This window comes from Drosophila bipectinata, chromosome 2R (genome assembly GCF_030179905.1).
Source record: "Drosophila bipectinata strain 14024-0381.07 chromosome 2R, DbipHiC1v2, whole genome shotgun sequence".
Classification (NCBI taxonomy): domain Eukaryota; kingdom Metazoa; phylum Arthropoda; class Insecta; order Diptera; family Drosophilidae; genus Drosophila; species Drosophila bipectinata.
This window is the reverse complement of record NC_091737.1, coordinates 1,718,733-1,745,988: the sequence shown is the minus strand read 5'-3', so window position 1 is coordinate 1,745,988 and position 27,256 is coordinate 1,718,733. Positions and strand designations below refer to the sequence as shown.

At 43.5% G+C, this 27,256-nt stretch overlaps 1 protein-coding gene and 1 long non-coding RNA gene across 8 annotated transcripts in view; one reads left to right on the top strand and one right to left on the bottom strand.

Moving 5' to 3' along the window:
* LOC108120168 (angiopoietin-1) overlaps positions 1-27,256 on the top strand; it is a 155,483-nt gene that overhangs the window by 115,538 nt on the left and 12,689 nt on the right. For all 6 annotated transcript variants that reach the window (XM_043210319.2, XM_070278216.1, XM_070278217.1 and 3 more), the window contains exon 6: positions 21,977-22,163. In XM_043210319.2, the coding sequence (XP_043066254.1) occupies positions 21,977-22,163 (187 nt within the window). The remainder of the gene's footprint in view (positions 1-21,976; positions 22,164-27,256) is intronic.
* LOC138926092 (uncharacterized) lies at positions 25,198-26,929 on the bottom strand. Of its 2 annotated transcripts, none has more exons than XR_011442439.1 (3): positions 25,798-26,929; positions 25,486-25,734; positions 25,198-25,421 (listed from the first exon to the last, which is right to left on the bottom strand). It is a non-coding gene; the product is annotated as an uncharacterized lncRNA (long non-coding RNA). The 2 variants fall into 2 exon arrangements; XR_011442438.1 differs by having other exon boundaries at positions 25,486-25,692; positions 25,748-26,926.

The following is a 27,256-nucleotide window of genomic DNA, read 5'->3' as shown; positions in this document are numbered from 1 at the left end:
CGAGTATTCGGAGCAACGGGACCGCAGGATAACATCAACAGAGAATCCATCTGTCGCAACGCCGGTATCGCTACTACCAGACACCGCCATGAATTTTTGTACCTCTGGAGCTGCAGCTGACTTGCCAGCCGGGAAGTGATCACATGCACCTGCGATCCAGAATCCAACAGATCTCGGCATGGAACAAGGGATCCAGCGAGACTACGAACAAGAGTGTTCGCTGTACGAGCAACGATATATCGCCGCTGCGACCTTGAGAAACTTGTGCATTAGCAGTGGACGGCGAAGAGGCCGTCCTCTTCTTCGTCCTGACGTGGGAGGACCAACCAAAGGCTGGATGCTAGATGCGTGCGCCTCCAGAAAATGCAGCAGGCTGTGATGCCTCCTTTCACAACTGCGACAATTAGCATTGAGGCACTCACGCATGTGATGGCCCGTTTGCAGACACTTCCGACAAGGACCGAGTCGCCTGGCCTCACCAAGGCGGATCTCAGGGGGCATTGATAGAAATCGGGGGCATGCAGACATTACATGGGAACATCCACCGCATAACGTACAGGCAGAGGGAAGGGAATAAGTAACAATAAAGGATAGTCTAGTCAGTAGATCTACTGTTATTTGCACCTCGACGCCTTCCCACGTAAGCGCCCTCGAAGTATGCAGCCATGGCCACGTCCATTGCCTTCAGCGTCCTACATCGATGCTCCAAAAATTTGGCCATCGACTTCCAGGTAGGGATGGCGTCTGAACCTGAGGTGCTGACTCTCCTCCCACTTAACCTGGGTGACTGGGTCCAACCTTTGAAGCAGAACCTGGACGATGATGCAGCTGGCATCTGAGTTGAGCCAAATTCTTTAAGGCTTGCATATGGGCACTGAATTTGTCCGAAAGTCCTCGAGGAGCTGCTATTGAGCCACTTTTTAACAGACGGAGGCCCAGAATCTCGTTCACGTGTGCCTGAAATATTAAACGACGGTTATTAAATCGTTTCTCCAATAAATTCAGCGCGAAATCATAGTTCTCGTCGGAGACTTCCAAGGAACGCACTGCTTCGAAAGCGGACTCCCGAAGGCAAGATCGCAACCTTTGCAACTTTTCCACCTTACTAATACGAGGATTGCTGCCGACGATGGTAGAGAAGATCGAGTAAAATTCAGCCCATTCCGAGTATCCACCGCTGAACGTAGGGAGCGGCAAAGGAGGCAGCACTTGAAAACTTTGACCTAACCCTGGGTCAGCCTGCATGGTGGACATTCCGTTGGCAAGGGTGGAGTGGGCAGCAATTCGAGATGAGCGAAGGGTCGTCTCGTGCTCAATTTCCGCCTGCATCGTCGCTACTAGCTCCGAAACAGTCCATCGAAGGTCACTGCTGATCTGCAAAATGTCCAAATCCTCAAGCTCCCCGTGGATGGCCTTGAAGTCGCTGAACATGGTGGCTATCTGACCATGTCGCACGTGTAGCATGGCATCGTCCACCTTGGAAATAGGCTGAAGAGCTCCTTGGATCCTCTGTAAGTCCTGGAAAATACCCAGGGTCTTGCACTTTAAAATTGCACTCCGGGTTGGAGTGGGTGCTCCTGTGACGGCGCCGCTGGAGTTCATGATTTATTATATTGAGTTCCGAACAACCGAAATAAATTTTATTTGCTCGCAACGAACACGATCTGTCCCACTGTGCGCTCAGAACCGTAGCGGAATTGTGGAATGTATATATATATGAAGCTAGAAGTCTATGCGCGGGCGAATGCACTTGCGTTGTGGATCGTATGTTTGTATGAAGTCTATGCGCGGGCGAATGCACTTGCGTTGTGGATCGTAAATATGTATGTGTGCTTGTGAACTAACGTTTATGTTTATGCCTGTATGTATGTATAATATAATAATATATTATAATTTGTTTATTATTGTAAATAAACTTATTAGACACGTATGATAATTTGATAATGATAATTTCAAATAACACTGTTTACAAAATTGTTTTGTTTTTGTTTTAGTAATTTGTTTATGTGTATATAAATATATTAACGATCACGTCGGGGTTCACCAATGTTTGGTCATCGAGAGTTTTCGATGCCGTAAATAAAAAATGATTTTGTATTTAAATTGAACGTTATAAACTTTATTCGGGCCGCATATGAAATTAGGATTTATGTACAATATTTGAAATCCAATTTAGGATGCGAGCGCAGTAAAAGTACGAACGAGAGTGGCGCCAACCTTGCAGAATAGGCTGAGCGGAATGCTCGCTAACCATAAGCGCCGAAGTAGCAAAGCCGAGCGGCCGAAAGAGAGTCGGCTTGCGACCAGAAAAACATCAGTTACTTATTAATTGTTGTGTTTAAATTAGTTGCTTGCTGCTTGACCCGACATTCTCCCCCCAGTTGGGGCTTCTACTCCAACTTCATCCTTAAGGGGCAAAAGGCACAGCTTAGTCACTGCTCGCTTGGTAATTCCAGATGAGGTTTTTATCACCGCCACTCGAAAGATACCATCCCGACCAGGGATTAACTCCATTATTCTCGCAAGCGGCCATTTCATCGGAGGTAGATTCTCGTCCTTTACTAGCACCACATCGTTTGGGGCCAAGGCAGGACCGGAGGCGCGCCATTTGGAGCGCTGCTGGAGAAGACTTAGGTACTCCTCCTTCCATCGGGACCAGAAAGACTGCTGCAGGAAAGACACGCGCTGCCAGCTGTCCAACCGGTTGAAGTTCAGCTTTGTGACATCAGGCTCGATAAAGCTGACTGACGGACCACCAGTTAAAAAATGAGCCGGGGTCAGAACATCAAGGTCTGCAGGATTTTCTGAAAGAGACAATAAGGGTCGTGAATTTATAACAGCCCCAATATGGCACAGCAGCGTTCGCAGCTCCTCGAATCCCAGAACTGCAGATCCGACAGCTCGGTAAAAATGGTGCTTGGCGGTTTTAACAGCCGCTTCCCACAGACCACCGAAATGCGGAGATCGAGGAGGAATAAAATGCCATTCGATGGACTCCATAGAGCAAAACTCCAGCAGTGACCGTTGATGCTCTTCGCTTAGAAATAATCGGCGCAGCTCCTTTAGCTCGTTTTTGGCTCCAACAAAGTTGGTTGCGTTGTCAGACCAAATATGTTGAGGACTTCGGCGGGTGCATATAAAACGCTTCAAAGCCTGCAAAAAAGACATTGTGGACAGATCCCTTACAAGCTCCAGATGGACGGCTTTGGTAGCAAAACAAATGAACATGCTAATGTAACATTTTACTGGAGCCTTATTACGCACTTCCGGCTTATAATAGAACGGTCCACAAAAATCCACACCAGTGACTCCGAAGACCTGGGAGCCGCTAACTCTTTCCTCCGGGAGATCAGCCATAATGTGCTGCAACAGCCGAGGCTTAGTCCGGAAGCATCGGATGCATTTGTGTAATGCCTTCGTCACGGTTTTTCTCCCCCCAATTGGCCAATATTGGGACCGAATAATTGCCAACAGTGCGCGAGGTCCCGTATGTAAATTTCGCTCATGGAAGTCAACAATTATAGCCCGCGTAACTGGATGACTTCTTGGAAGTATAATTGGATGCTGTTTATCAAAATCCAACGACGAATTTTTTAGCCGACCGTCTACGCGCAACAGTCCAAATTTGTCCAAGAAGGGAGAGGATGAGGCGAGGGCACTGGATACCGCTATGTCTTTTCCATTTTGAAGAGCCTTTATTTCCTCCCAAAAATGCACACGTTGCACTAGCCGCAATAACAGCTGTGTTCCAGATTTTATATCGCTAGCCGTAACACCGTTGTGGTGAATTCGTTGAGAAAACTTGTATACGTAAGCGAATACCCTCTGCAGTGCTGGAAACGAATTAGCGTACTTAGAAACCGCTGTTATATCCACGTACGGAGACTGAATGAGCAGGACCCTTGCACGCAACTCCAGGGTTGATCTCTCAGATGGGACCGCGGTTGGCCACGTCTCTTGGGATCCAACGAGAAACGGAGGACCATGAGACCACAGCTTATTCTCAACCAATTCATTGGGAAGAGCACCACGCGACAGGATATCTGCTGGGTTCAAAGAAGTGGGAACATACCGCCACTCCATTTCTCTAGTTAGCTTCTGAATGGTCGAAACTCGATTGGCGACGAAAACATTAAACCGAGAGGGTTCTTCTCGAATCCAAGACAGAGCCACAGCAGAATCGCACCAGCAAAAATACTTTCCAACGTAGACCTTCAACTGCTCTACTTCCGACATAAGTCGAGCCAACAACTCGGCTCCCGATAACTCCAGCTTAGGCACCGTAACAGTCTTTAACGGCGCAACTCGGGACTTCGAACAGAGTAAATAGCTTGCAGATCCTGCGCCCTTGGACACGACATAAACGCATGCCCCATACGCCTCAATGCTGGCATCACAGAATCCATGGACCTCCACCTCGGATTTCGATGTCAGCACCCATCTAGGGAATTCGGCGCGCTGCGTACTACCAAAGCTGCTACAAATCATATTCCAGTCGCAGTGAAGAGCTTGAGGAAGACTTTCATCCCAGGACAACTTCTCAAGGCACAGCTTCTGAAGAAAGATCTTTGCCTTTGAAATTACAGGACCAACAAGGCCTAAGGGGTCATAAAGCCGAGCGACTGAAGAAAGCACAATGCGCCTAGTGGGCTTTGAGATTGACTGAATCCCTTCAAAAGAAAATAGCAAGCGGTCAGTCGCAGGATCCCAAGCAAGACCCAGTGTCTTTGTGAAGTTGCTACCATCATCAAACTTTAGGAAAGACTCCCGATCTTCTTCAGGCACCTTATCCAGAACGTCAGCAACATTGGAGCACCACTTCCTTAACCGAAAATGGCCTTTGGCAAAGATCGCGGATGTTTGCTGCATTATGCTAATAGCTTCATCTATAGAGTCGCCTCCGGAAAGCAGATCATCCACATAAAAGTCGCGACGCAGAATTTCGGCCCCCTTTGGAAACATTATTCGCTCATCATCTGCCAACTGATGCATTGTCCGAACTGCTAAAAATGAGGCAGGCTTCGTTCCGTAGGTGACCGTGTCCAGCTTAAAAACCTGTAACTCATCCTGGGTGGAATCCCGCCAAAGAATACACTGAAGATAGCTGTCCTCAGGAAAAACCCTGACGCAACGATACATTTTACAAATATCTCCAGTAATGGCCACCCGATGGCATCGGAACCTTAACAGAATATGCAGTAACTTTGGCTGAATAACTGGGCCAGACATCAACACGTCATTCAATGAATATCCAGAAGTTGTGACAGCAGATCCATCAAAGACAACCCTGAGCTTGGTTGTTGAACTGTCTTCCTTTAAAACACAATGGTGTGGAAGAAAGTATTGGCCAGTGACGCTCGCATCAGAAGAGACTGGAGACATGTGACCCAACTCCAGATACTCCTTTATGAAGGCAGCATATTGCTCCTTTAATTGAGGACGGCGACAGAGCTTCCTTTCGAGGGAAAGAAATCGTCGAACGGCTTGGGGGTACGACTCTCCCAGCAGCTTAGAGCCGCATTTTAACGGAAGCCGCACAGCGTAAGCGCCGGAATCCAGCCGAGCAACATGTTGCACGAAATGCGCATCGCAATCTAGCTCTTCCTTCGTCCGCTTCACAATAGGCTCGGAGCAGTCTTCGATTTCCCAAAACCGGCGTAGCAAAGAATCCAGCTGATCATCCAGCATTGTTGCGCTCTCCGGAACATCCTTGTGGGCAGTGGAAACGAGTGATCTTCTCTGGACATGTGAACCGCCTCCACACACGACCCATCCAAGTTGAGTTTTCTGCAGCAATGGCAGGCCGGCTGAGAGCTTAATTTGCCCAACACACAACAGCTCATAAAACAGACTGGCTCCGATAAGAAGGTCGATGCGCTGTGGGCGGAAAAATTCAGGATCAGCCAAAGAAAGATTGCCAGGAATATTCCAGCTGGAGACATCCAAACTGAAGCTAGGCTGCAGGTCCGTGATATTGGCGGCGATGACGGCGTTAACCAGGGCCGAGTACTCGGAACAGTGGGAACGTAGGAGAATATCAACAGAGAATCCATCTGTCGCAAAGCCGGTATCTCCAATACCAGACACCGCCATGAATGACTTGTACCTCCGGAGCTGCAGCTGACTTGCCAGCCGGGAAGTGATCACGTGCACCTGAGATCCAGAATCCAACAAAGCTCGGCATGGAACAAGGGATCCAGCGCGACTACGAACAAAAATGTTCGCTGTAGCAAGCAACGATATATCGCCGCTGTGACCTTGAGCAACTAGTGCATTAGCAGTGGACGGCGAAGAGGCTGCAGGCTCGGCGACCTCGGCTATGGCTGACGTGGGAGGACCAACCAAAGGCTGGCCGCTAGATGCCGGCGGCTCCAGGAAATGCAGCAGGCTGTGATGCCTCCTTCCACAACTGCGACAACTAGCAGCGAGGCACTCACGCATGTGATGGCCCGTTTGCAGACACTTCCGACAAAGACCGAGTCGCCTGGCCTCACCAAGGCGAATCTCAGGGGGCATTGATAGAAATCGGGGGCATGCAGACATTATATGGGACCATCCACCGCATAGAGCACAGGTAGAGGGAAGCGAATTAGTAACAATAAAGGATCTACCATTATTTGCACCTCGACGCCTTCCCACATGAGCGTCCGGGGCGTATGAAGCCATGGCCACGTCCATAGCCTCCAGCGTCCTACACCGCTGCTCCAAAAATTCGGCCATCGACTCCCAAGTAGGGATGGCGTCTGAACCTGAGGAGTTTTGACTCTCCTCCCACTTGGCCTGGGTAGCTGGGTCCAACCTTTGAAGCAGAACTTGGACGATGATGCAGCTGGCGATCTGAACTGAAGTACCCAAATTCTTTAAGGCTCGCATATGGGCATTAAATTTGTCCGAAAGACTTCGAAGTGCTGCTATTGAGCCACTTTCCAACAGACTGAGGCCCAGAATCTGGTTCACGTGTGCCTGAAATATTAAGCGACGGTTATTAAATCGTTTCTCCAATAAATTCAGCGCAACATCATAGTTCTCGTCGGAGACTTCCAAGGAACGCACTGCTTCAAAAGCGGACTCCCGAAGGCAAGATCGCAACCTTTGCAACTTTTCCACCTTACTAATACGAGGATTGCTGCCGACGATGGTAGAGAAGATCGAGTAAAATTCAGCCCATTCCGAGTATCCACCGCTGAACGTAGGGAGCGGCAAAGGAGGCAGCACTTGAAAACTTTGACCTAACCCTGGGTCAGCCTGCATGGTGGACATTCCGTTGGCAAGGGTGGAGTGGGCAGCAATTCGAGATGAGCGAAGGGTCGTCTCGTGCTCAATTTCCGCTTGCATCGTCGCTACTAGCTCCGAAACAGTCCATCGAAGGTCACTGCTGATCTGCAAAATGTCCAAATCCTCAAGCTCCCCGTGGATGGCCTTGAAGTCGCTGAACATGGTGGCTATCTGACCATGTCGCACGTGTAGCATGGCATCGTCCACCTTGGAAATAGGCTGAAGAGCTCCTTGGATCCTCTGTAAGTCCTGGAAAATACCCAGGGTGTTGCACTTTAAAATTGCACTCCGGGTTGGAGTGGGTGCTCCTGTGACGGCGCCGCTGGAGTTCATGATTTATTATATTGAGTTCCGAACAACCGAAATAAATTTTATTTGCTCGCGGCGAACACGATCTGTCCCACTGTGCGCTCAGAACCGTAGCGGAATTGTGGAATGTATATATATATGAAGCTAGAAGTCTATGCGCGGGCGAATGCACTTGCGTTGTGGATCGTATGTTTGTATGAAGTCTATGCGCGGGCGAATGCACTTGCGTTGTGGATCGTAAATATGTATGTGTGCTTGTGAACTAACGTTTATGTTTATGCCTGTATGTATGTATAATATAATAATATATTATAATTTGTTTATTATTGTAAATAAACTTATTAGACACGTATGATAATTTGATAATGATAATTTCAAATAACACTGTTTACAAAATTGTTTTGTTTTTGTTTTAGTAATTTGTTTATGTGTATATAAATATATTAACGATCACGTCGGGGTTCACCAATGTTTGGTCATCGAGAGTTTTCGATGCCGTAAATAAAAAATGATTTTGTATTTAAATTGAACGTTATAAACTTTATTCGGGCCGCATATGAAATTAGGATTTATGTACAATATTTGAAATCCAATTTAGGATGCGAGCGCAGTAAAAGCGGAATGCTCGCTAACCATAAGCGCCGAAGTAGCAAAGCCGAGCGGCCGAAAGAGAGTCGGCTTGCGACCAGAAAAACATCAGTTACTTATTAATTGTTGTGTTTAAATTAGTTGCTTGCTGCTTGACCCGACATGCCTTTTCCCATACAAACGGGCTAAAATTTTGAATGCGTGGAATATGAAGACCATATGAGAAAGAACTATCAAATTTTGAACTTGGGCTCATATGATATCGGCGCAGATCAAGTTTGTGTCAAAATTTTGGCACGCTCACTCCCACCTCCAAAACAGAAATTTAGTTTTAGCGCCAGTTTGTTATTGTTTTTAGAAAATGTTTAAATGCCAAACTGTTCAAATGCTAATCTACTACACCTACAAATCAAAGCTGCCAAGTCTTATAATTATTAGAGGAGGAATAGATGATTTAGTCTGCTGCCCTACTAAATCGGTTTGCCGTAGGTTTGCTGATGTTGACCAAACGCAATGGTATGCAACAAAATTTGTTGTTAAGAATCCATACCTTTAAGGTTAAAATTATAAAAGTTAGTTAAATTGTGGGTGGATGAGATGTTTTTTAGTCCAAAAACAAAAACTAAATTTTATAATCGATCGCTGTTATCTCTAATATTTGCACGCCAGCCTTCATTGTTTAATAATTGTGTAATTCATCGTGTTTTATAATTGTTTACGTGAGGGGCCGGTGTGCCGCAGCTTTAAGAGCGCACCCGCGCTGAAGAGCGCACCAGCACTGAAGAGCGCACCCGCGCTGAAGAGCGCATCCGCGCTCGCCCCTCTTTGCGCTCTCGCTCCTTCGCCGGCCGTCGTCGATCGTAGTTTTTCTATTACTTTTTGCACTAGTTTTTAAGCAATTAATCTCATGTAAGCAGCCGAATAAAGCTGACCGCGTTATACCAACCGACAGACGCCCCCGACTTCTTACTTCATTCTAAACCTTTCTGGAATCTTTTTGCGGAACCACGCCCCCCTACACATATTGGTCCTTCGAGCCGGATTATTACTGGATTTTCTTCTGCCAGCAGTTCTCGGCATTGTTCCGCCAAAAGATAAGTACATTTTTCCGTCCCCATCTCTCTGCCGGTCTTCAGCAGTGATCCGAACATTAAATTTCGTTCACACTGCTGCAAGATTGTTTTTCCCTCCGTGTCAACACCAAGTCCGAGTTTTCCGACACAACGGCAGGTTGAGATTTTCTAATAATCTATAATAATCTTAAAATTCGGCAAATTTTTCTATCCGTCTCCGTTTTGTGTGCTGCCCATATTCCTCGCCGTGTTCGGCCTCTCCATTATTCATTCGCTTGCCAACGGTCGAGGCATATGTGCATCCGCATGCATACATACGCACATACATTTTTTTTTGGGTGCAATCAATCCGCGAAAAAAAATCACAAGTGAACAGTGAAATTGTGTGGTGACAAAAAGAAGGCATAATTAATATTGGTCACCGGTGTGAATTAGTTCCGGAATTTCCAAATTCACCGAACAGTCCGCCGCTGTCGTAATATTTGTTTTTATCTTCCTCAATCAGTGTCATTTTTTACACCACATAACTTTTCTGTTCCCCCAATTATACAGTCCACTTATCAAAGCTCCACTGTGCCAACATATGCCCACATGCCCTTACATATATCCGTACCTGCATGCATGTCCATATATTTTCTGCCTTCAATTCCAGGAAATATATAACCGATAAAATTTAACATATACAGTCCACTTATCGAAGCTCTACTGTACCATCATATGCCCCACATGCCCTTGCCCTACTTGCATGCATGTCCACATAATTTCCAAATATTTTCTGCCTCCAATTTCAGGAAATATATAGCCGATAAAATTTAAAAAAAATATTTTACATTCTCTAAAACCAACAATTATAAACCGCCATTTCACTACAAATCCGTGATTGTGTCGCTTAAATTCTCGACCTAGTCGTGTTGTGTGTTTCGGTTCTGTTTATTATACCCTTGCAGAGGGTATTATAATTTTGTCCAAAAGTGTGCAACGCAGTGAAGGAGACATCTCCGACCCTATAAAGTATATATATTCTTGATCAGGATCACCTCCTGAGTTGATATGAGCATGTCCGTCTGTCCGTCTGTCCGTCTGTCTGTCCGTCTGTCTGTCTGTCCGTTTCTACGCGAACTAGTCTCTCAGTTTTGAAGCTATCGTCTTGAAACTTTGCACACACCCTTCTTTCCTTTGCACGCAGTATATAAGTCGGAACGGCCCGGATCGGCCGACTATATCCTATAGCTGCCATATAACTGATTGATCGGAAATGGTATAACTTTGGTGTTTTTAGAGTTAAAGAGTTCAAATTTAACACAAGAGCTATTTTTGGCAAACTATTACGACATGCTAAATTTCATAAGGATCAGCCGACTACATCCTATAGCTGCCATATAACTGAACGATCGGAAATGACCCAACTTTCGTGTTTTTGAAGATAGAAAGCTGAAACTTAATACAGATTATATTTTTGGCCAGTTGATCTAACCTACCAAATTTCATTAGGATCGGCCGACTATATCCTATAGCTGCCATATAACTGAACGATCGGAAATGTTTTTTGGTAGAAATACCAACTTTCGTATTTTTGAAGATAGGAGCTTGGGACTTTTTTTTTAGATTTTTTATTGTAATTTATTGGTTTTATTATGATGTAATCATAAGGATCGGCCAACTATATCCGATGTTTGCTATATATCCGGTTCTAACTGCAAGGGTATATCAACTTCGGCTCCGCCCGAAGTTAGCTTTCCTTTCTTGTTTTTCTTTGAGGTACGTACAGGGTGCCGACGGCATAACCGGCTGCATAACAAAATAGATTAAAAAATCAATTAATTATAAATTTATGTATTTATAATTATAACTACGAAAATTTATTTAATTCTTATTTTCCGTTCAAGCTAAGGGCCAGGTTTTTTAATTCACCTTTCCGGCCACTCAATAATTAAAGTCGAAGATTTAAGTATCGGAAACTTATAATTAATTAATTTAATTATCCACCTTCTGTCCGAATAGAGCCAAGGTTTTTTAATTCCATCTTCCCGGCTTCGTGTTAATTAAATTTAATTAATTAAATATTTAGGTTTCAATTCCACCGTTCCAGCTTCGTGATAATTAACCTCAATTGATTAAAAATTAAGATTTCCAACTCCACCCTTCTGGCTCCATCATATTTAAATCCGACAGTTAGCCAAAAATTAATTATTTATATCTTTGTGTGTTAAATTCAAGCCAAGGTTAAGTCCACCTTCCGGCTCCGCAAATTCGAAAATAGTTAAGAATTTAATATCTCAGTATATATTAAATTCAGTACGAACCACACAAGTCGAAATATACATACATATATAGACCGTCATCATTTTTTTCCGAACAAGCACGAATTTTCCGGTACCTTTTCCATTTTTTCGTGCCTCCAACTCTGCTTCTACTCCGCATCAGGCAACATCCGCCTACAATCCGAACAAACCTCGTCTCTTTTTGGGTTTTTTCTGGTGCCTGAAGTTTTTCTTTCCACATTCGAATTGTGCCGCACACGACTTTCTTTTCCACATCGGCCACTAGTTCGCACTTGCTCCTTGTAATTGCCTTTCATCCGCGATCTCACCGTTCTCATCACATTAGTGCGACCGGCCACCACTTCGTACGGGCCACTGTTGCGCGAGTCAGTCGACAAGCGCTGATCAGCGAATTGGACTCTGAGAATGCCCACGGGAGACGACAAAAAGTCGCGTTCGATCCCAGCCATCCGTTTGGACAGATCTCAATCCGCATCTCCGCGGACGCCTCTTTTGAAGCCTAAGGCTACCAGTGCCAGTCCAAGGGCAAGGAGTGACGAATCCGTCAATACAACCCCCGGTCCTTCACAGAGGCAGACTCACTCCGTCGCAAAAATGGCTCCAAGTGCGGTCGAAGTGGCGTTGAAAAAGTTCATCGCCACAACAGATCGAATTATCCAATTTGAGGCTAACATAAGTACTCCGGGCGCCCCAGAAACGGAAATAGGCTCCCAATACATGTGCGAAGTTCATCGGGACCAAATTCAGGCACTATGGGAGAAGGTGGAGAAGAGCTATGAGAGCTGCTCCGATTTGCTAGCCGTGTCCGACGACAATGCGGCCGCCTCGACAGTGCTGGAAGCGAAGTACAGCTACTGTTACTCCGTCTATTCGAGATGTATTGCCCAGCTTCGGGAGAAAATTGCTTCCCAATCCACTCAGGCTCCCGTCAATGTCCACACGCCCGCGCCTACAGGCTGCCGGTTACCTCCGGTGGATACCGAGGTCTTCGCGGGTGATTATCTTCGGTGGCCCACCTTCAGAGACTTGTTTACGGCCATTTACATCCAAAACTCGCGGCTCACCCCGGTAGAGAAGTTGTTCCACTTATTGTCCAAGACAAGTGGTGACGCCCACGCCATTGTTTCTAAGGCTCCGCTTACCCATGAGGGGTTTGTCGCCGCATGGCAAAGCCTCACAGACCGCTTTGAGAACCGGCGGCTATTGGTCAACAGCCAGTTGAAGATCCTTTTCAACATCCAGGCTATTTCTCAAAAGTCCGGGGTCGCGCTGAAGGAGCTGCAAGCCACCATTCAGAGTTGTTTGACAGCCCTAGAAATGTCCTCCGTTAATGTTGAGGCTTGGGACTGTCTCCTTGTATTTATGATTTCGTCAAAGCTCCCCAAGGTCACACTTTCTATGTGGGAGCAATCCGTACATAATAAGGCCGAGATTCCAACATGGAAGGAATTAGATAACTTCCTGACAGAGCGCCATCGCACTCTGGAGGCCATCGACGACGTCAGGCCTAGTGGCTCCGTGCAATTTCCGCCAAGGTCGGGACTTCCTACTGCCCCTGCTCGGAGGCTCACTTCATACGAGACTCGAGTGGTTCCGGGCCAAAAGGGCTGCGATCTCTGTTCGAGGGAGGACCACCCCATTCGCTTATGTCCGCGTTTCCTAGAAATGGATGTAAATGGGCGCTCTGACTACATAAGGAGGAAGCAGTTATGTTTAAACTGTTTTGCCCGAGGGCACCAGCAGCGAGACTGCACGAGCGCCCATACCTGCTCCACATGCCACAGCAGACACCACACCCTCTTGCACCGCGGCAATCCATTCGCAACCGCTCCAAGTCCGCCTACGCAGCTTACCGCTCCAAGTCCGCCTACGTCAACAAACGGCCCCGAGGATCAGTCGAATGTGCAGGTGTGTTTCGCTTCCGGGTCAGGAGCCGTCCTACTGGGCACGGCCCTTATCAACGTGTGCCATTTGGGGTGCACCGTCCAAGCACGAGCACTGATAGACTCAGGCTCCGAAGCGACGTTCATAACGGAACGACTGTTCAACCTCGTCAAGCCTCCCTTCAAGACGATTCAAGCCGAAGTTTCCGGCCTTAATCAAACCATTTCCGCGCAGTCTACTAAATTGTGCCATTTCTCTATTCGGTCGCCGTCAAGACCCGGGCTACAATTAGAGACTGCGGCTTACGTTCTTCCGCAGTTGGCAGGAAATCTGCCATCATATCCGATTTCGCGAGATCGTTTCAAGGGGCTGCCCAATATTACCCTGGCGGACCCCAACTTCTTTGAGAGCTCCCAAGTCGATGTGTTATTAGGAGCTGACATTCTTCCGTCCATTCTCCTCGGTAATTCCAAGGCTAATATCTGCGGGTCGCTTCTCGGTCAGGAGACCATTTTCGGATGGGTGCTGACAGGCCCATTATCTCCAGCCAACCCCCGCAGCGTGTCTGTTTTTTCCGCACGAGTTGCCCGCAGCCTCGGTGACTCACTGGTTCAGGGTTTCGATTCCGGATGCGAGCATAATTCTGTTACGACTCCTTCTTCGATTTACACATCGCATCACACTGCACGGTGGCAATCAGCTGATGATCCGACTGGTCCGGGTCTAATTCTAGATTCCAAGGTCATATTCAGCACGATATCGCCACGCCCACGCAACGCCCCGTCACTGGAAAGCAGATGTACTCGAGGTACACTATCCTACCGATGCCGAGTCTGCAATGGGAGTCATCCGTTGAAGAAGTGTCGGCGCTTCCTACGCCTTAGTGCCGAGGAGCGGCTCCGAGTGGTTCTCGTGAACCGCTATTGCTCGAGCTGCCTGGCCCACGAGCACTCCGACGGATCCTGTCGGCGTGGGGACGGCTGTAAGACGTGTGGTCAGGATCACCACACGCTGCTGCACCCCGGGACCAAGGAGCACCGGTCACCGCCCACGGGAGACAGTACACCTGGTGTCTCGCTCTCTCGTCGGCCGTCATCCGCCAACTCCCGGCACGGTTCGGGTGCTTCTCGCCCTGCGTCCGCCATTTTCCGGCACTCACAAGCCGATCCACGGCCATCGACTTCCCGGCGCTCGTCGGCAACTCCTCGGCATTCTTCCGCCACTGGCTGGCAGTCGTCAAGCGCTCCGCTGCTTTCGTCCGTCACTCATCGGGTGCCGTCCACCGCTCTTCCGCCCGCGTCATCCGCGCCTAGGCAACTTTCCGCCTCTCCTCGAGGGCCCCCGCAGGACGCGCTCGCTGCGCCCACCCTATCGTCGCTGCTGAGACGGAACAGTGTCAACATCGGGACCCGGATTTTCGACACGGGGGCCTTCATCGACCGTGTTCGCCCTCTAGCTGCAGTGACGCATAGCTAGCGACGAGGGATATGTTGCAACCCGAGCGATTGCAAGGGGGGGAGGATGTTTACGTGAGGGGCCGGTGTGCCGCAGCTTTAAGAGCGCACCCGCGCTGAAGAGCGCACCAGCACTGAAGAGCGCACCCGCGCTGAAGAGCGCATCCGCGCTCGCCCCTCTTTGCGCTCTCGCTCCTTCGCCGGCCGTCGTCGATCGTAGTTTTTCTATTACTTTTTGCACTAGTTTTTAAGCAATTAATCTCATGTAAGCAGCCGAATAAAGCTGACCGCGTTATACCAACCGACAGACGCCCCCGACTTCTTACTTCATTCTAAACCTTTCTGGAATCTTTTTGCGGAACCACGCCCCCCTACACAATAATTAAAATACCCCTGCAGGTGGTATTATAATTTTGGTCCAAAGTGTGTGCCGCAGTAATGGTGACAACTCCGACCCGAAAGTATATTTATTATTGAGTTGGATTTTCTAGCGATACATATGAGTATGTCTGTCTAGTTCAGTGGGGGGCAAAACGCACACATGTTTAAAATTTGAGCGAATGCGTAACAGAGAAAAACAATGAGAACGAGCATTCACTGAGCTAAAAAACTGCTTTCAGAAACGTCTTATCCAAAACGGGTCTGGACAAGAGGCAGGCCGTGTTCTAGCTGGATTTGGCCAGTTGATAGAAAAAACAAGTTGGCTCCAATCCGCAAATCCAATCGCTGTGGACTATAAAAGCTTTTCCAATTGGAGACATCTATGTTGCGGCCAGGCAGACTTTCTGCAATGTAGAATGCCCGAGTTGCCTCTATGTAAATGACTCAATTGCTTCTACGTTTACGACATACATAAGCGAGTATGGCAAACATTAAACGAAGCTTCATCCGTAAAGGACGTAATCAGCTTGGGGATCCTAAAACATAGACGTGCTAGCTGGCGGAGCCTGAGAGGACGCAACGAGAGCTCCATTGCCACGATTCAAGAAAGAGGCGAAAATGGAGGTAATGCTAGTGTAGGTGTTGTATCCGCAGGCAAAGTGCTCAGACTTGAAGAAAACAAACCGCTCCTCGACTGGCAGGGGAACCAAAAGAAAACAGGCACATCATATGCCAGCACACCGCTCAGGACGCAATGGCAAGTTTAGGAGCGAGTTAAAAGCAATTAATAGCATTTTTTATGGATTATTGTACTAACTTCGTTGGCTCACTGTCAAATACACGGTCTCAGGTGCATTTGATTACAACCTGGTAAGCCAGTCACACTAAGCTTTGCGAATCAAGGAGTTTTTTAGCCATATCAGGCTTGGCGCAAAGGCTTCCACCGACGGAAATTTAATTGGTGTCTTCTTTAGTCTCGGCTATAGTATTATTCCGCTCATATTACGGCAATCATAGACTCCAAAATTAAAGAGACCTAACTTTATTCTTGTAAATATACATATTTGTTAGTTGGCGTTAATATTTCGCATCGCCTTAATTCTGGTTTCCCCATCGATGACGTATTTCAAATTTTATTAAAATTTACTACAATTTTCTGCTATTTAACAATTTAAGAACTTACCAGACAGATTTATATATTTGTTGGAGAGGAGATAATTCAGTCTCTCGTTAGAACGAGACTCTATGGTGTGACCATAGGTCGTGCAAGGATATACCATTTCTGGTATGATGGGGACTCAGTTGATGAACTGAGGCCGTGTGTGACTTCGTTGTGTTGCTGGATCTGGTCTTTCTAATTTTCACTCGTTACTTTTATTCGTCCCGAGCTTTAGCGTGGTATCCTGTTGAGGACTGTTGAATAAGTGGCGGCTATAAGCAACAAAGGCAACGAAGACTCGCAGCATCATCCAGGACTTGGAATGGAGGAGCAGCAAGCTAGCAAGCGACTGATGAGAGTCGACGTGGAGAAGACTTCAATTCTCCGACATCAGAAGTGGGATTCGGCCCTAACCAAAATTTTTCTAGAGACCTATTCGCGCTGTTGGAACAACAAAATCGGAACTTTCTGGAACTGGTTAAGAAGCTACAGACGCCGGCGAGTGAGTTGCAACAGACTAGCGAGATTTTCCTGCTGAAATTTAATCCGGACGTTGTTGGTATGGATACCACGCAGTGGTGGGCTACGATCGACATCATCTTACGTGAAAAACCATTAAGTGACAGCGCTCTTATATTAGCGTTAAGTAAAGCTTTGGAAGGCACAGCGGCGCAATGGTTATCTCAAATATGTTACCCGGGAATAACTTGGCAACAGTTCCGGCAATTGTTTGAGCAGCGATACGAGACTTCAGAGACGCCAGCCGCCGATATTGTAAATTTTCTTAATAGTCGTCCAGGCAACGGTGAAAGTCTGTCTGTTTCCGCAAGTCGCAGTGTGACGTCACTGTGCACTAAACTGCGTAATTTGAATCCTGAACAAATTTGCATCGCGCTGGTTCTTGGGCACATGGCTAATTTCGATCGGCGTTTGCAGCGAATGATACACACAACGCATGTTAACAATCGACGTGAACTGCAAGCGGAGCTGCAAGCATTCTCAGCGCTAAGGGAGCGCCCAAATTCAACAAACTGGGAACCAGAGACGAAGCGAGCGAAGTCTTCGGAAATCAAATGTTATCAGTGTGGAAAACTAGGCCACAAAAAACAAGACTGTAGATCTGGATCTCACAAATGGAAAGGAGTGGCGGTCAGTGCAGCCTCGTCAAGAAAGGACAAACGTAACGTGTTACAGATGTCAGGAGCCGGGACACATAGCCACAAATTGTCAAAAATAAGTACAGAATGCTGGATTGGGGGTGAGAACGGAAAAAAGAGTGGAGCCATGCGCTATAGTGGAGCCTCAATTGAGTATGCTGGTCAATGGTGAGAGATTTTCAATTACATTTGATTCGGGAGCTGAGTGCTCATTAATTAAGGAAAGCGTTTCTAATAAGTTAGTTGGTAAGAGAATTCATAACGTTATTTCTTTAAAGGGGATAGGTAATGCCAATACCTACAGTACAGCACAAGTCGAATCAAATATCATGATTGATGGCAACTCCTTGGTTGTTTTGTTTCATATAGTACCAAACGAATGTATGAAAAATAATATAGTAATCGGCATAGAAATATGGGCTCAAGGGTTTTTAGTAGAAGTCTCCTATGATAATTTTAAAGTTGTCCAATCTAAAGTTGTAAACATTTGTGAAACCATTCAGCCTACTAATTTTGATAAAATTGAAACGGAGATGGTCGAAAATGAAAAAGAAATGTTAATATCATTGCTAATGCAACATTCTCTATCTTTTATCGAAGGCACTCCGCAAACTCGTGTGAATACTGGGGAAATGCATATTCGTTTAATTGAATCGACAAAGACTGTGCAAAGGCGACCATACAGATTTAGTCCAAGCGAGCGGGAGTTAGTACGTGCTAAAATTAAAGAATTGATCGAATATAAAGTTATCAGACCTAGTAACTCACCATTTGCGAGCCCTGCATTGTTAGTAAAGAAGAAAGACGGCTCAGCGAGACTTTGCGTTGATTACAGGGAATTAAATAGAAATACCGTAGCTGATAAGTTCCCATTACCGTTAATATCAGATCAAATAGGGGAGCCAAATATTTCACTTCTCTTGACATGGCTAGCGGGTATAACCAGATTTCAATGCTCCCCGAATCAATTGAATATACTGCTTTTGTTACCCCTGATGGACAATACGAATTTCTTGCGATGCCTTTTGGATTAAGAAACGCACCTTCAGTGTTTCAGAGAGCTGTATTAAAGGCGCTTGGCATTCTTGCTCATTCGTTTGTAATTGTTTATATGGATGATTTATTAATTGTTTCAGAAACGAAGGAAGAAGCGTATGAACGTTTGAAACTTGTATTAGACGTTTTGGTGAAGGCAGGATTCTCCTTTAACAGTTTAAAGTGCTTTTTCATGAGAACTACAGTGCACTATCTGGGCTATGAGATACAAGCGGGGGAGATACGTCCAAATTCTAACAAAATAGAATCACTAGTGGCATTGCCTCCACCAAAGTCAGTTGCTTCTTTAAGACAGTTCATTGGGCTAGCGTCATATTTTCGTCAATTCATTCAGGGGTTTTCTCAGCTGATGAAGCCTTTATATTTTCTCACATCTGAAACGACTAGTTTTGATTGGCAAACACAACATGAGCAAATTCGAAGTAAAATCATAAGTGTATTAACAAATAAGCCTGTTTTGATTATTTTTGATCCTCAATTTCCCATAGAACTGCATACCGACGCCAGCTCTATCGGGTATGGTGCTATCCTTCTGCACCGCATAAACTCTAAACCCCATGTGGTTGAATACTTTATCAGAGCAACTAGCCCCTGTGAGTCCAGATATACATCATATGAATTGGAAACGTTGGCTGTCGTGAATGCTGTAAAACATTTTCGTCACTATCTGCATGGGAGAAAATTCGTAATTTTTACTGACTGTAACTCAATAAAATCTTCTCGAAATAAAGTCGAATTGTCACCTAGGATTTATCGATAATGGTAGAACAACAAAAGGATCCAGAAATATCAGAAATTCTAACTAAGTTGAAAAATGACGATTTACCACTGTCATTAGTTGCCACTTATGAAATTAGATCAAATGTCTTGTATAGAAAGGTTCAAAGAAATTCAAAAACTCGTTGCTTACCTGTAGTTCCTCGTACTTTTTGCTGGTAAGTTATAAATCAGGTACATGAGTCTATCATGCATCTTGGTTGGGAGAAAACACTGAATAAAGTGTACGATCATTACTGGTTTTCGGGTATGACAAAATATGTTCAAAGATTGGTGGAGAACTGCATTACATGTAGAGTTTCTAAGGGCACTTCAGGAAAACCCCAAATGGAATTACACCCAATTCCAAAAATAAGCATTCCTTGGCACACTGTTCACATAGATATATCAGGAAAATTGAGCGGGAAAAGCGATCGTAAAGAATATATCATTGTACAAATAGACGCTTTTACAAAATACGTTTATCTATTTCACATCTTTTCTTGGATGCTAATGCATGTATAAATGCAATGAAATCTTCGATTGCCATTTTTGGCGTGCCAACACATTTAATTGCCGATCAGGGGCGCAGCTTCACGGGCACAAAGTTTGTGCAATTTTGTTCTAGCCAAAAAATACAATTACATCTAATTGGAATGGGCGCAAGTCGAGCCAATGGTCAAGTTGAAAGAGTCATGAGTACCCTGAAGAGTCTTTTGACGGCTGTTGAGACAAGCTCTAGATCGTGGCAGGATGAACTAGGGGATGTGCAGTTAGCTCTTAACGGCACAGTTAATCGTAGCACTAAGTGTAGTCCTTTAGAACTTTTGATTGGTAAAGTTGGGCGACCACTAGGGTTGATACCTATTAGTGATATAGTTGAAAGTTGAAATTGACAAGATTAAATCAAGGGAGTTCGCTGCTAAGAATATGGAGGAGGCTGCTAGATATGAGAAGACAAAATTTGATAAAAATGTGGCTAAAGTAATAAGGTTGTGTGTGGGGGACTTTGTGTTGCTTAAAAACACCGAGAGACAGCAAACGAAACTAGATCCTAAGTTCAGAGGACCCTTTTTGGTGGTCGAGGTATTGGAGGGAGATCGATACGTCTTAAAGTCTACACAGAACAATAGACGTTACAAGTACCCACACGAAAGTTTGCGAAAGTTACCGGATGTGCAAATTCCAGAAGAGCTTGATGTAAATTATAAAGAACAAAGTCAGTTGGAAAAGTCTGTTGAAAAAGAGAATTCATGAAGCCATGTGATTGGCGATGAACGAGAGTTGCTTTAGAAATGTTTGATGAATTCGTGAAGCCAAGTGTTGGGCGATGGACGAGTAATATGTTTGATGAATTCGTGAAGCCATGTGATTGGCGATGGACGAGAGTTGCTTTAGAAGTCAAGTGTTGGGCGATGAACGAGTGATGTGTTTGATGAATTCGTGAAGCCAAATTATGGGCGATTGACGAGTAATATGATTAATGAATTTGTAAAGCGATGTGTTTGGCGAAGAATTTAAAAGTTGCCTTGTAAAAGTTTAGTTAAGTTATGTCAAGGAACATTATACGAATTTGAGATTAAAATTATAAAGTGGAATGAAATTCAGGTGTTTATTATAGACACGAGGACGTGTATATGTCAGGATGGCCGTGTCGGAGAGGAGATAATTCAGTCTCTCGTTAGAACGAGACTCTATGGTGTGACCATAGGTCGTGCAAGGATATACCTCAGTTGATGAACTGAGGCCGTGTGTGGCTTCGTTGTGTTGCTGGATCTGGTATTTCTAATTTTCACTCGTTACTTCTATTCGTCCCGAGCTTTAGCGTGGTATCCTGTTGAGGACTGTTGAATAAGTGGCGGCTATGAGCAACAAAGGAGGAGCAGCAAGCTAGCGGTCAAGCGACTGATGAGAGACGACGTGGAGAAGACCTCAATTCTCCGACATATTTATCTAGGGCGTGCTAGCAATAAAAAAAAAGATCATTTTCATCATTTTCATTGGAATTAATCATAGTAACATAAAGAATATGTATAAACATTTTTTTAATTATACACATAATGCTTATTTAACATGATCTTCAATATATTATATGTAAACACCACCCAAAATATTAAAAGGGGAGTTATAAGTCAATACCCAATTTTTTTTCCTTTCGTCCCACACTTTTAACTTCTTTTCTGATCTGAACTTAGTCGAAAGCAAAAACATAAATGCACTTTCAAAAATGCATAGCAGCGGAGGGCCGTGAGGATATTTTTACTCGATTTTCGTTTCTCTGGTCCCATTGTTACTATACGTTACTAAAGTTTGTATGATTAGTTATGATGTTTTATTCGTATACATATTTTAGTGGTCGACAGGGCCCTATTTCAAGGGCATAAAAAATTTCTATTTCTCTGCCCGAGCTCTGCCGCACACACACGCAGTATAAACGTATGAAGCGTCTTGCTCGCAGCTTATATTCTACTATTTGCTACTTTCTCCTATACTACTTATACTAGTGCATTAATATTATATCAATGTATTGAGTTCCAACCACTGAATTATTTTATATTTGATTTAAAAACTCTTATTTGAATGTTTCGATATATTTTTACAGGTATGCTCAATACTCACATTTCAAAATACATTCTGAAGCAGATTATTATAAACTAGAAATAGATGGCTATGAAGGCAACGCAGGCGACTCCCTGAACGACCCGTGGTATGGATCAAACAATAGTCCATTTTCCACTTATAATAAAGATAATGATCGAAGTTCCCTGAATTGCGCCAGTATGTTGAAGGTAAATAAAAAATTTACAACAATTATAAATAATAAATATTTTAAAATTGGTTAACAGTGCTTGGAGATCTGTCTGTCCGTCTCTCTGTTTCTACCCGAGCTAGTATCTCAGTTTTAAAGCAATCTTGAAAGAAATTTTGCGCATATCTTTTCCTTGCTCGACGAGTACAAAACGAATCAGCCGAGATCGGTCGACTAAATTCTATAGCTGGCATATAACTGAAGAAATGAAAATAAAATGAAAAATGAGTGAATTAAAATGGAACTTCAAATGGATCCCGGTCTGTTGCCCGTAGGTCCCTCGTAAGTCCTACTTTTTCGCAGAGATTACCTCGAAAACGCATCCACTGCACTATAGGGAATTTGACCAGTTTTTGTGACCAAAACCCATTTTCTGAAAGTAGGAAAATTAAAATAAGTTTAACGCATTCACAATTCACCAATCTTTAGGGTTGCATAAAAGAAATTTTGATAGAGGGCGCCACAACAAAGGAATCAGCTGACAAAAACAGCTGTTGCATTAGCAAAGCACAGGCGACTGCAATATTAAGTTTTGTTTTCGAAGTTTGAGCGAGCAGAAGTAAAAAGCTAAACAATATTACATTTTTGAAATGAATTCCAATCTGTGTAGTTCGTATTGTATTTTTTTGATCGTGATATGTAGAATAAAATTGTGTTGTCCCCTTATTAGAGCAAGTAGTTTTACCAATGCATAGTTTGGATAAAATTTCATGTTCCATAAGAGATTTAAAGTAAGTCCAGAAGATTCCATCCACAAAATGTATTGTATGTGGTAGAGCATTAAATTCTTGTTCGAATGAATGTAATTAAAAATACCACTTTGTTCGATTTTGCGAGAATTTTTGATTTTTAGGACATAACCTCAATTTGGCAAATACAGATTTGTTTGCGAAGTGGTTAAGCAAAGAGAAAAGGCGCGAAGGAGAATGCTGTCTTTCTTTTTATTAAAGATTCCATCTCAGGAGTGAATTTTCAAGAGTACAGCGATATCGTAGACCAAGCGAGTAAAAAATTTTGCTACCTCTTGACGCAAATGTGGAAGAGTTGCTCTTCTAATTTAAGCCAGTTGCGCCGGAATCATGCAGTTTGGCTGAATTCAAAAACTGTTATAAATTTTCCGAAAACCAAGAACCCAGTACGTCGGCCAAAACTGCCTTTTAATGCGAAGGGCAATATATCCCGCAAGAGGCTAACTACTTTTGTTATAGGACTGCCGATATAATCGTTGAGAAATACCCCTGGTTGCCAATGAAGGAAAGTGTTCATAAAATTCTAATTCTCGGAAGTGATATTATTGGAAACACTGTCCTTTCTATTGGTTATTTCGGAGAGGAAGGAGCGGTATCTCGGAATAAATTCTACAAATCTGATCGGCTGCACCACGCCAAAAAATGTGGTAAGGTTGAAAACATAACAGACGTATTTCAGCGAGCTACAGATACTTCTGATCCAATCATTTAATCAGTGAATTTGGATAGAAGAATACAGCAACAGAGAAAAATGTGTCTTCCATTAGAGGTTTTGGACCTATTAGAGACCTCACGAATCCCGATGGCACAACGAAGGGTGAGGATGAAAGCCCTTTTAATATTGTTGATTTTGAACATCAATATAAAATTGAGATGGAAAACGAAGAGCTACGAGGTGTGGGCTTTCTTCTTAAAACTGTAATACATTATTAAGGGCGTGTCACTATTTTCTATTGAATAATTAGTTAATTAGTACTCTAAAAATATGCAGAAATTTATATTAGCTAACAAAAAATAGGGGCGGGGCCACGCCCTCTATTTGTCTATTGGTCAATATAACCCCATGCAAAAAACAGAAGTCAAATATCATGCTCCGGACATACATCCAGATAAATGAATTACGCACGTGGGTTTTATTGTTCTTTGCTTCTTTATTTTACTTGATTGTTGGCTATCAACGCTAAGGGGTATGACCTACCTCGTCTTCGATATTTCCTTTCCCTAGCTTCTGTAGACTGGGTCGTGGCTAATTGCCCAGCCAGTGCTCATTAAGTTAGGTTTTCCGCGCCACTATTTTCCAATACTGTTCCTAGCAATTCGACTCGAACTCCTATGGGTGGGTGTTTGATCTATATTATAGATTCTATAATACTATGAACTTGTAGGCATATATATATGTTAAAACGGTTAATACTGTGTGAACTATAAACTAATAGACTTACATCTAATTTGAGTAATTAGTTATAATAAAACATAAAAATGTGGAGGGGAGAGATTTTTCATCCTCAAAAGCTTCAAAACTGAAAGACCGATAAACCAAGGATTTCGTAAAGATCGGCCGACTACATCGTACTAGAGGTCTTCAACGGTACAACCTTGAAAATGAATTGAGTTGGATAGTATGTGGAGACGAAAATAATTGAGTGATTGGTGTAAAATGAGTGACTGTATGTAGATCTCACTCCCACAATATTTGGGGGATGAAAAGCGAATTGAATGAGTTAGAGTTAGAAATAGAATTATAATTGTTTCATATGCATTCTAGAACGAACGACAAAACTATGCATATTTGCCTAATATAAAATAATTGTTTGAAAATAATTGAAACATTACCGAAACCGAAAAATATTCAGGTGTTTTGCGGGTTAAGAAACACAGGTACAAAATCACGAGTGCAAGAAAGGCAAAACATACTCATACTCATACAAAAATTGTGTCGGTGTCGGTATTGCCTTATGGCTTATGAGTGGCGAGAGGTAACCGCACAAATCATTTTATGGGTATGCATAGGGTGTCGAAAAGTGCAACCCGTGCAGTTCTATGGTTCATTAGTTAAAATGCTTTCGTGCTCTCACTCCCACTCACTCCATTCGCTGTGTCTCTTGCACTCAACCATTAAATTCTATGCGAATGTATCCTACGGCTATGACAATAAGAATGTTTGTACCATGTATCATACCTACACATAACACAATGGTTGAAAATAAACCAACTTTCTTGTTTTGGAAGACAGAAGCTTGGAACTTTTTTTTTAAGTTTGTATTATAATAAATTTTTTAAATTAAATTAGTTAGCTCGATAATAACTTTTCTTTCCTGCTTATACTTTTATTTGAACAGTAATATCATGAAGTAACAAAAATAACATGTTGCGAACAATTTCGTTAAAATTTCCGTCCACTGGTGTAGAGTGACTACATTCAACTTGAACATATCTTGACTACTTAGATGACAGTTAATAAAATAGTCATTAAGCCAATAGAAGCTTACCTAAATAAACAATATAGCGGCTTACCAAAAACGGATAACAAAATTAAGTAATGAAATCACTTGCCTTGACAGTAGTCCAAAAAACTTCAGAGCTGTGAAGCAAGATTTTATTTACGGTGATGCCAGGTTTTTGATTTGAATTCGGATTAATATTTTAAAAATAAAATATATATCAATACCCCAAAGGTTTTTGTCTACGCCAACCCACTTTTGAAATTCTGTAACTTGACATTCTGTAACTTTTGTTGTAACTTGACATTTCACCAAATCACTAGATTTTTCTTTAAATTTCAGTTCTTTTAATTTAATTTACCTGCGTTACTTACATATGTAACTCTCTTAAACCTTTTTTTACTTCAATTTATGAAATAATCACCTTTTATTTAACCATTTTCTATAGAAAAAACATAACTTTATTGCATAAACATTTAATTTTATTTCCCCAACCTTTTTGACATCAAACAACTGGCACAAATGTGAACTTTTCGAGATTTACTACTTTTTCGAGATAAAAATAACTGTGTTCAGAAAATAATTATTTTGTAAATAACCACAATTGTAATCGGTAAACGGATGATGCGGTCATGAAATATGTGGTGAAATGGGGGACTTGTAATTTCAGTTGCACAACAGCTGTCGTTTTGAAAGTAAATTAGGGAAATATGAGAGTTAGATCAGGAGCACGCTTTTATGCTTTTTTGTTAGAAAAAAGTAATCACTTGTTAAAGTAAACAACGGAACAGCTTTTCCCATAAGCACTTTTCGGTATAGCCTTGAGCTCTTCCAGCGATGCAGTCTTTATCTCTTCAATCGTTGCAAATCTCGTCCTTTCATAGGTCTCTTAAATTTTTGGATCAAGAAAAAGTCACATGGGACCAAATCCGGTGAATATGGTGGCTGAGGCATTATTGTGGTGTTGTTTTTGGCCAAAAAATCTCTCACAAGCAAAGATGAGCGAGCAGGGGCATTATCGTGATGCAAAAGCAATGCATTTTTTCACAATTCTGGATGTTTCTATTTTATTGCTTCTCGAAAACGGCGCATGACTTCCAGATAATACTGTTTATTGACCGTACAACCATATGGAAGAACTCCTGATGCACACTTGCTTTTTTCGGTCTTCGCTCACCTGGGCTCTTCCATTGGGACGATTGGGCTTTGGTTTCGATATCATGAGTAAATCTGCGTCGTCGTTGGCGTCATTCAATAGCTCTTGAGCCATTCTCATGCGACGGTTCTTTTGGTCAAAATTCAGCAATTTCGAAAAAAACTTCGCTGAAACACGACAATGTGTGTGTGTCATGCCCAAAACGTTTGAAAAAATTTCATGCTACGAGCCAAGCGATATACTGACATGTTCAGCAACTTCTCTGATAGTGATTCGACGATTTTCCAAAACAATTTTCTTCACTGTTTGAACGTTCTCATCAGTTGCTGACGTCCTTGGGCGTCCAGAGCGAGTCTCGTTATTGGCATCTTCCCGGCCAAGAGTTTGTAACATTTGTAAATATGTTTTTTTTTCTCAGAACAGTTTCACCGTATGCCACTGTCAATATTTCAAGTGTTTCGGATCACTTTATTTTATTTTTTACACAAAATATGATGCGAATCCTTTGATTCATATTTTTCGATAGCAAAAAATCCCCGAGCACGCAAAACAACTTGTAACCTTTACGCATCTCACAATCAAACAAAAAAGTGGGTTCAATTGAAACTTGGTTCAATTGAAAGGAAGAGTGTACCAGCATAACAAAACAAAAAAATCGATAATCAAAAATATGTTTCCCGAAAAATTTGAAAAGTCACCTTACTTTTTTAACACACTATAGGGAATT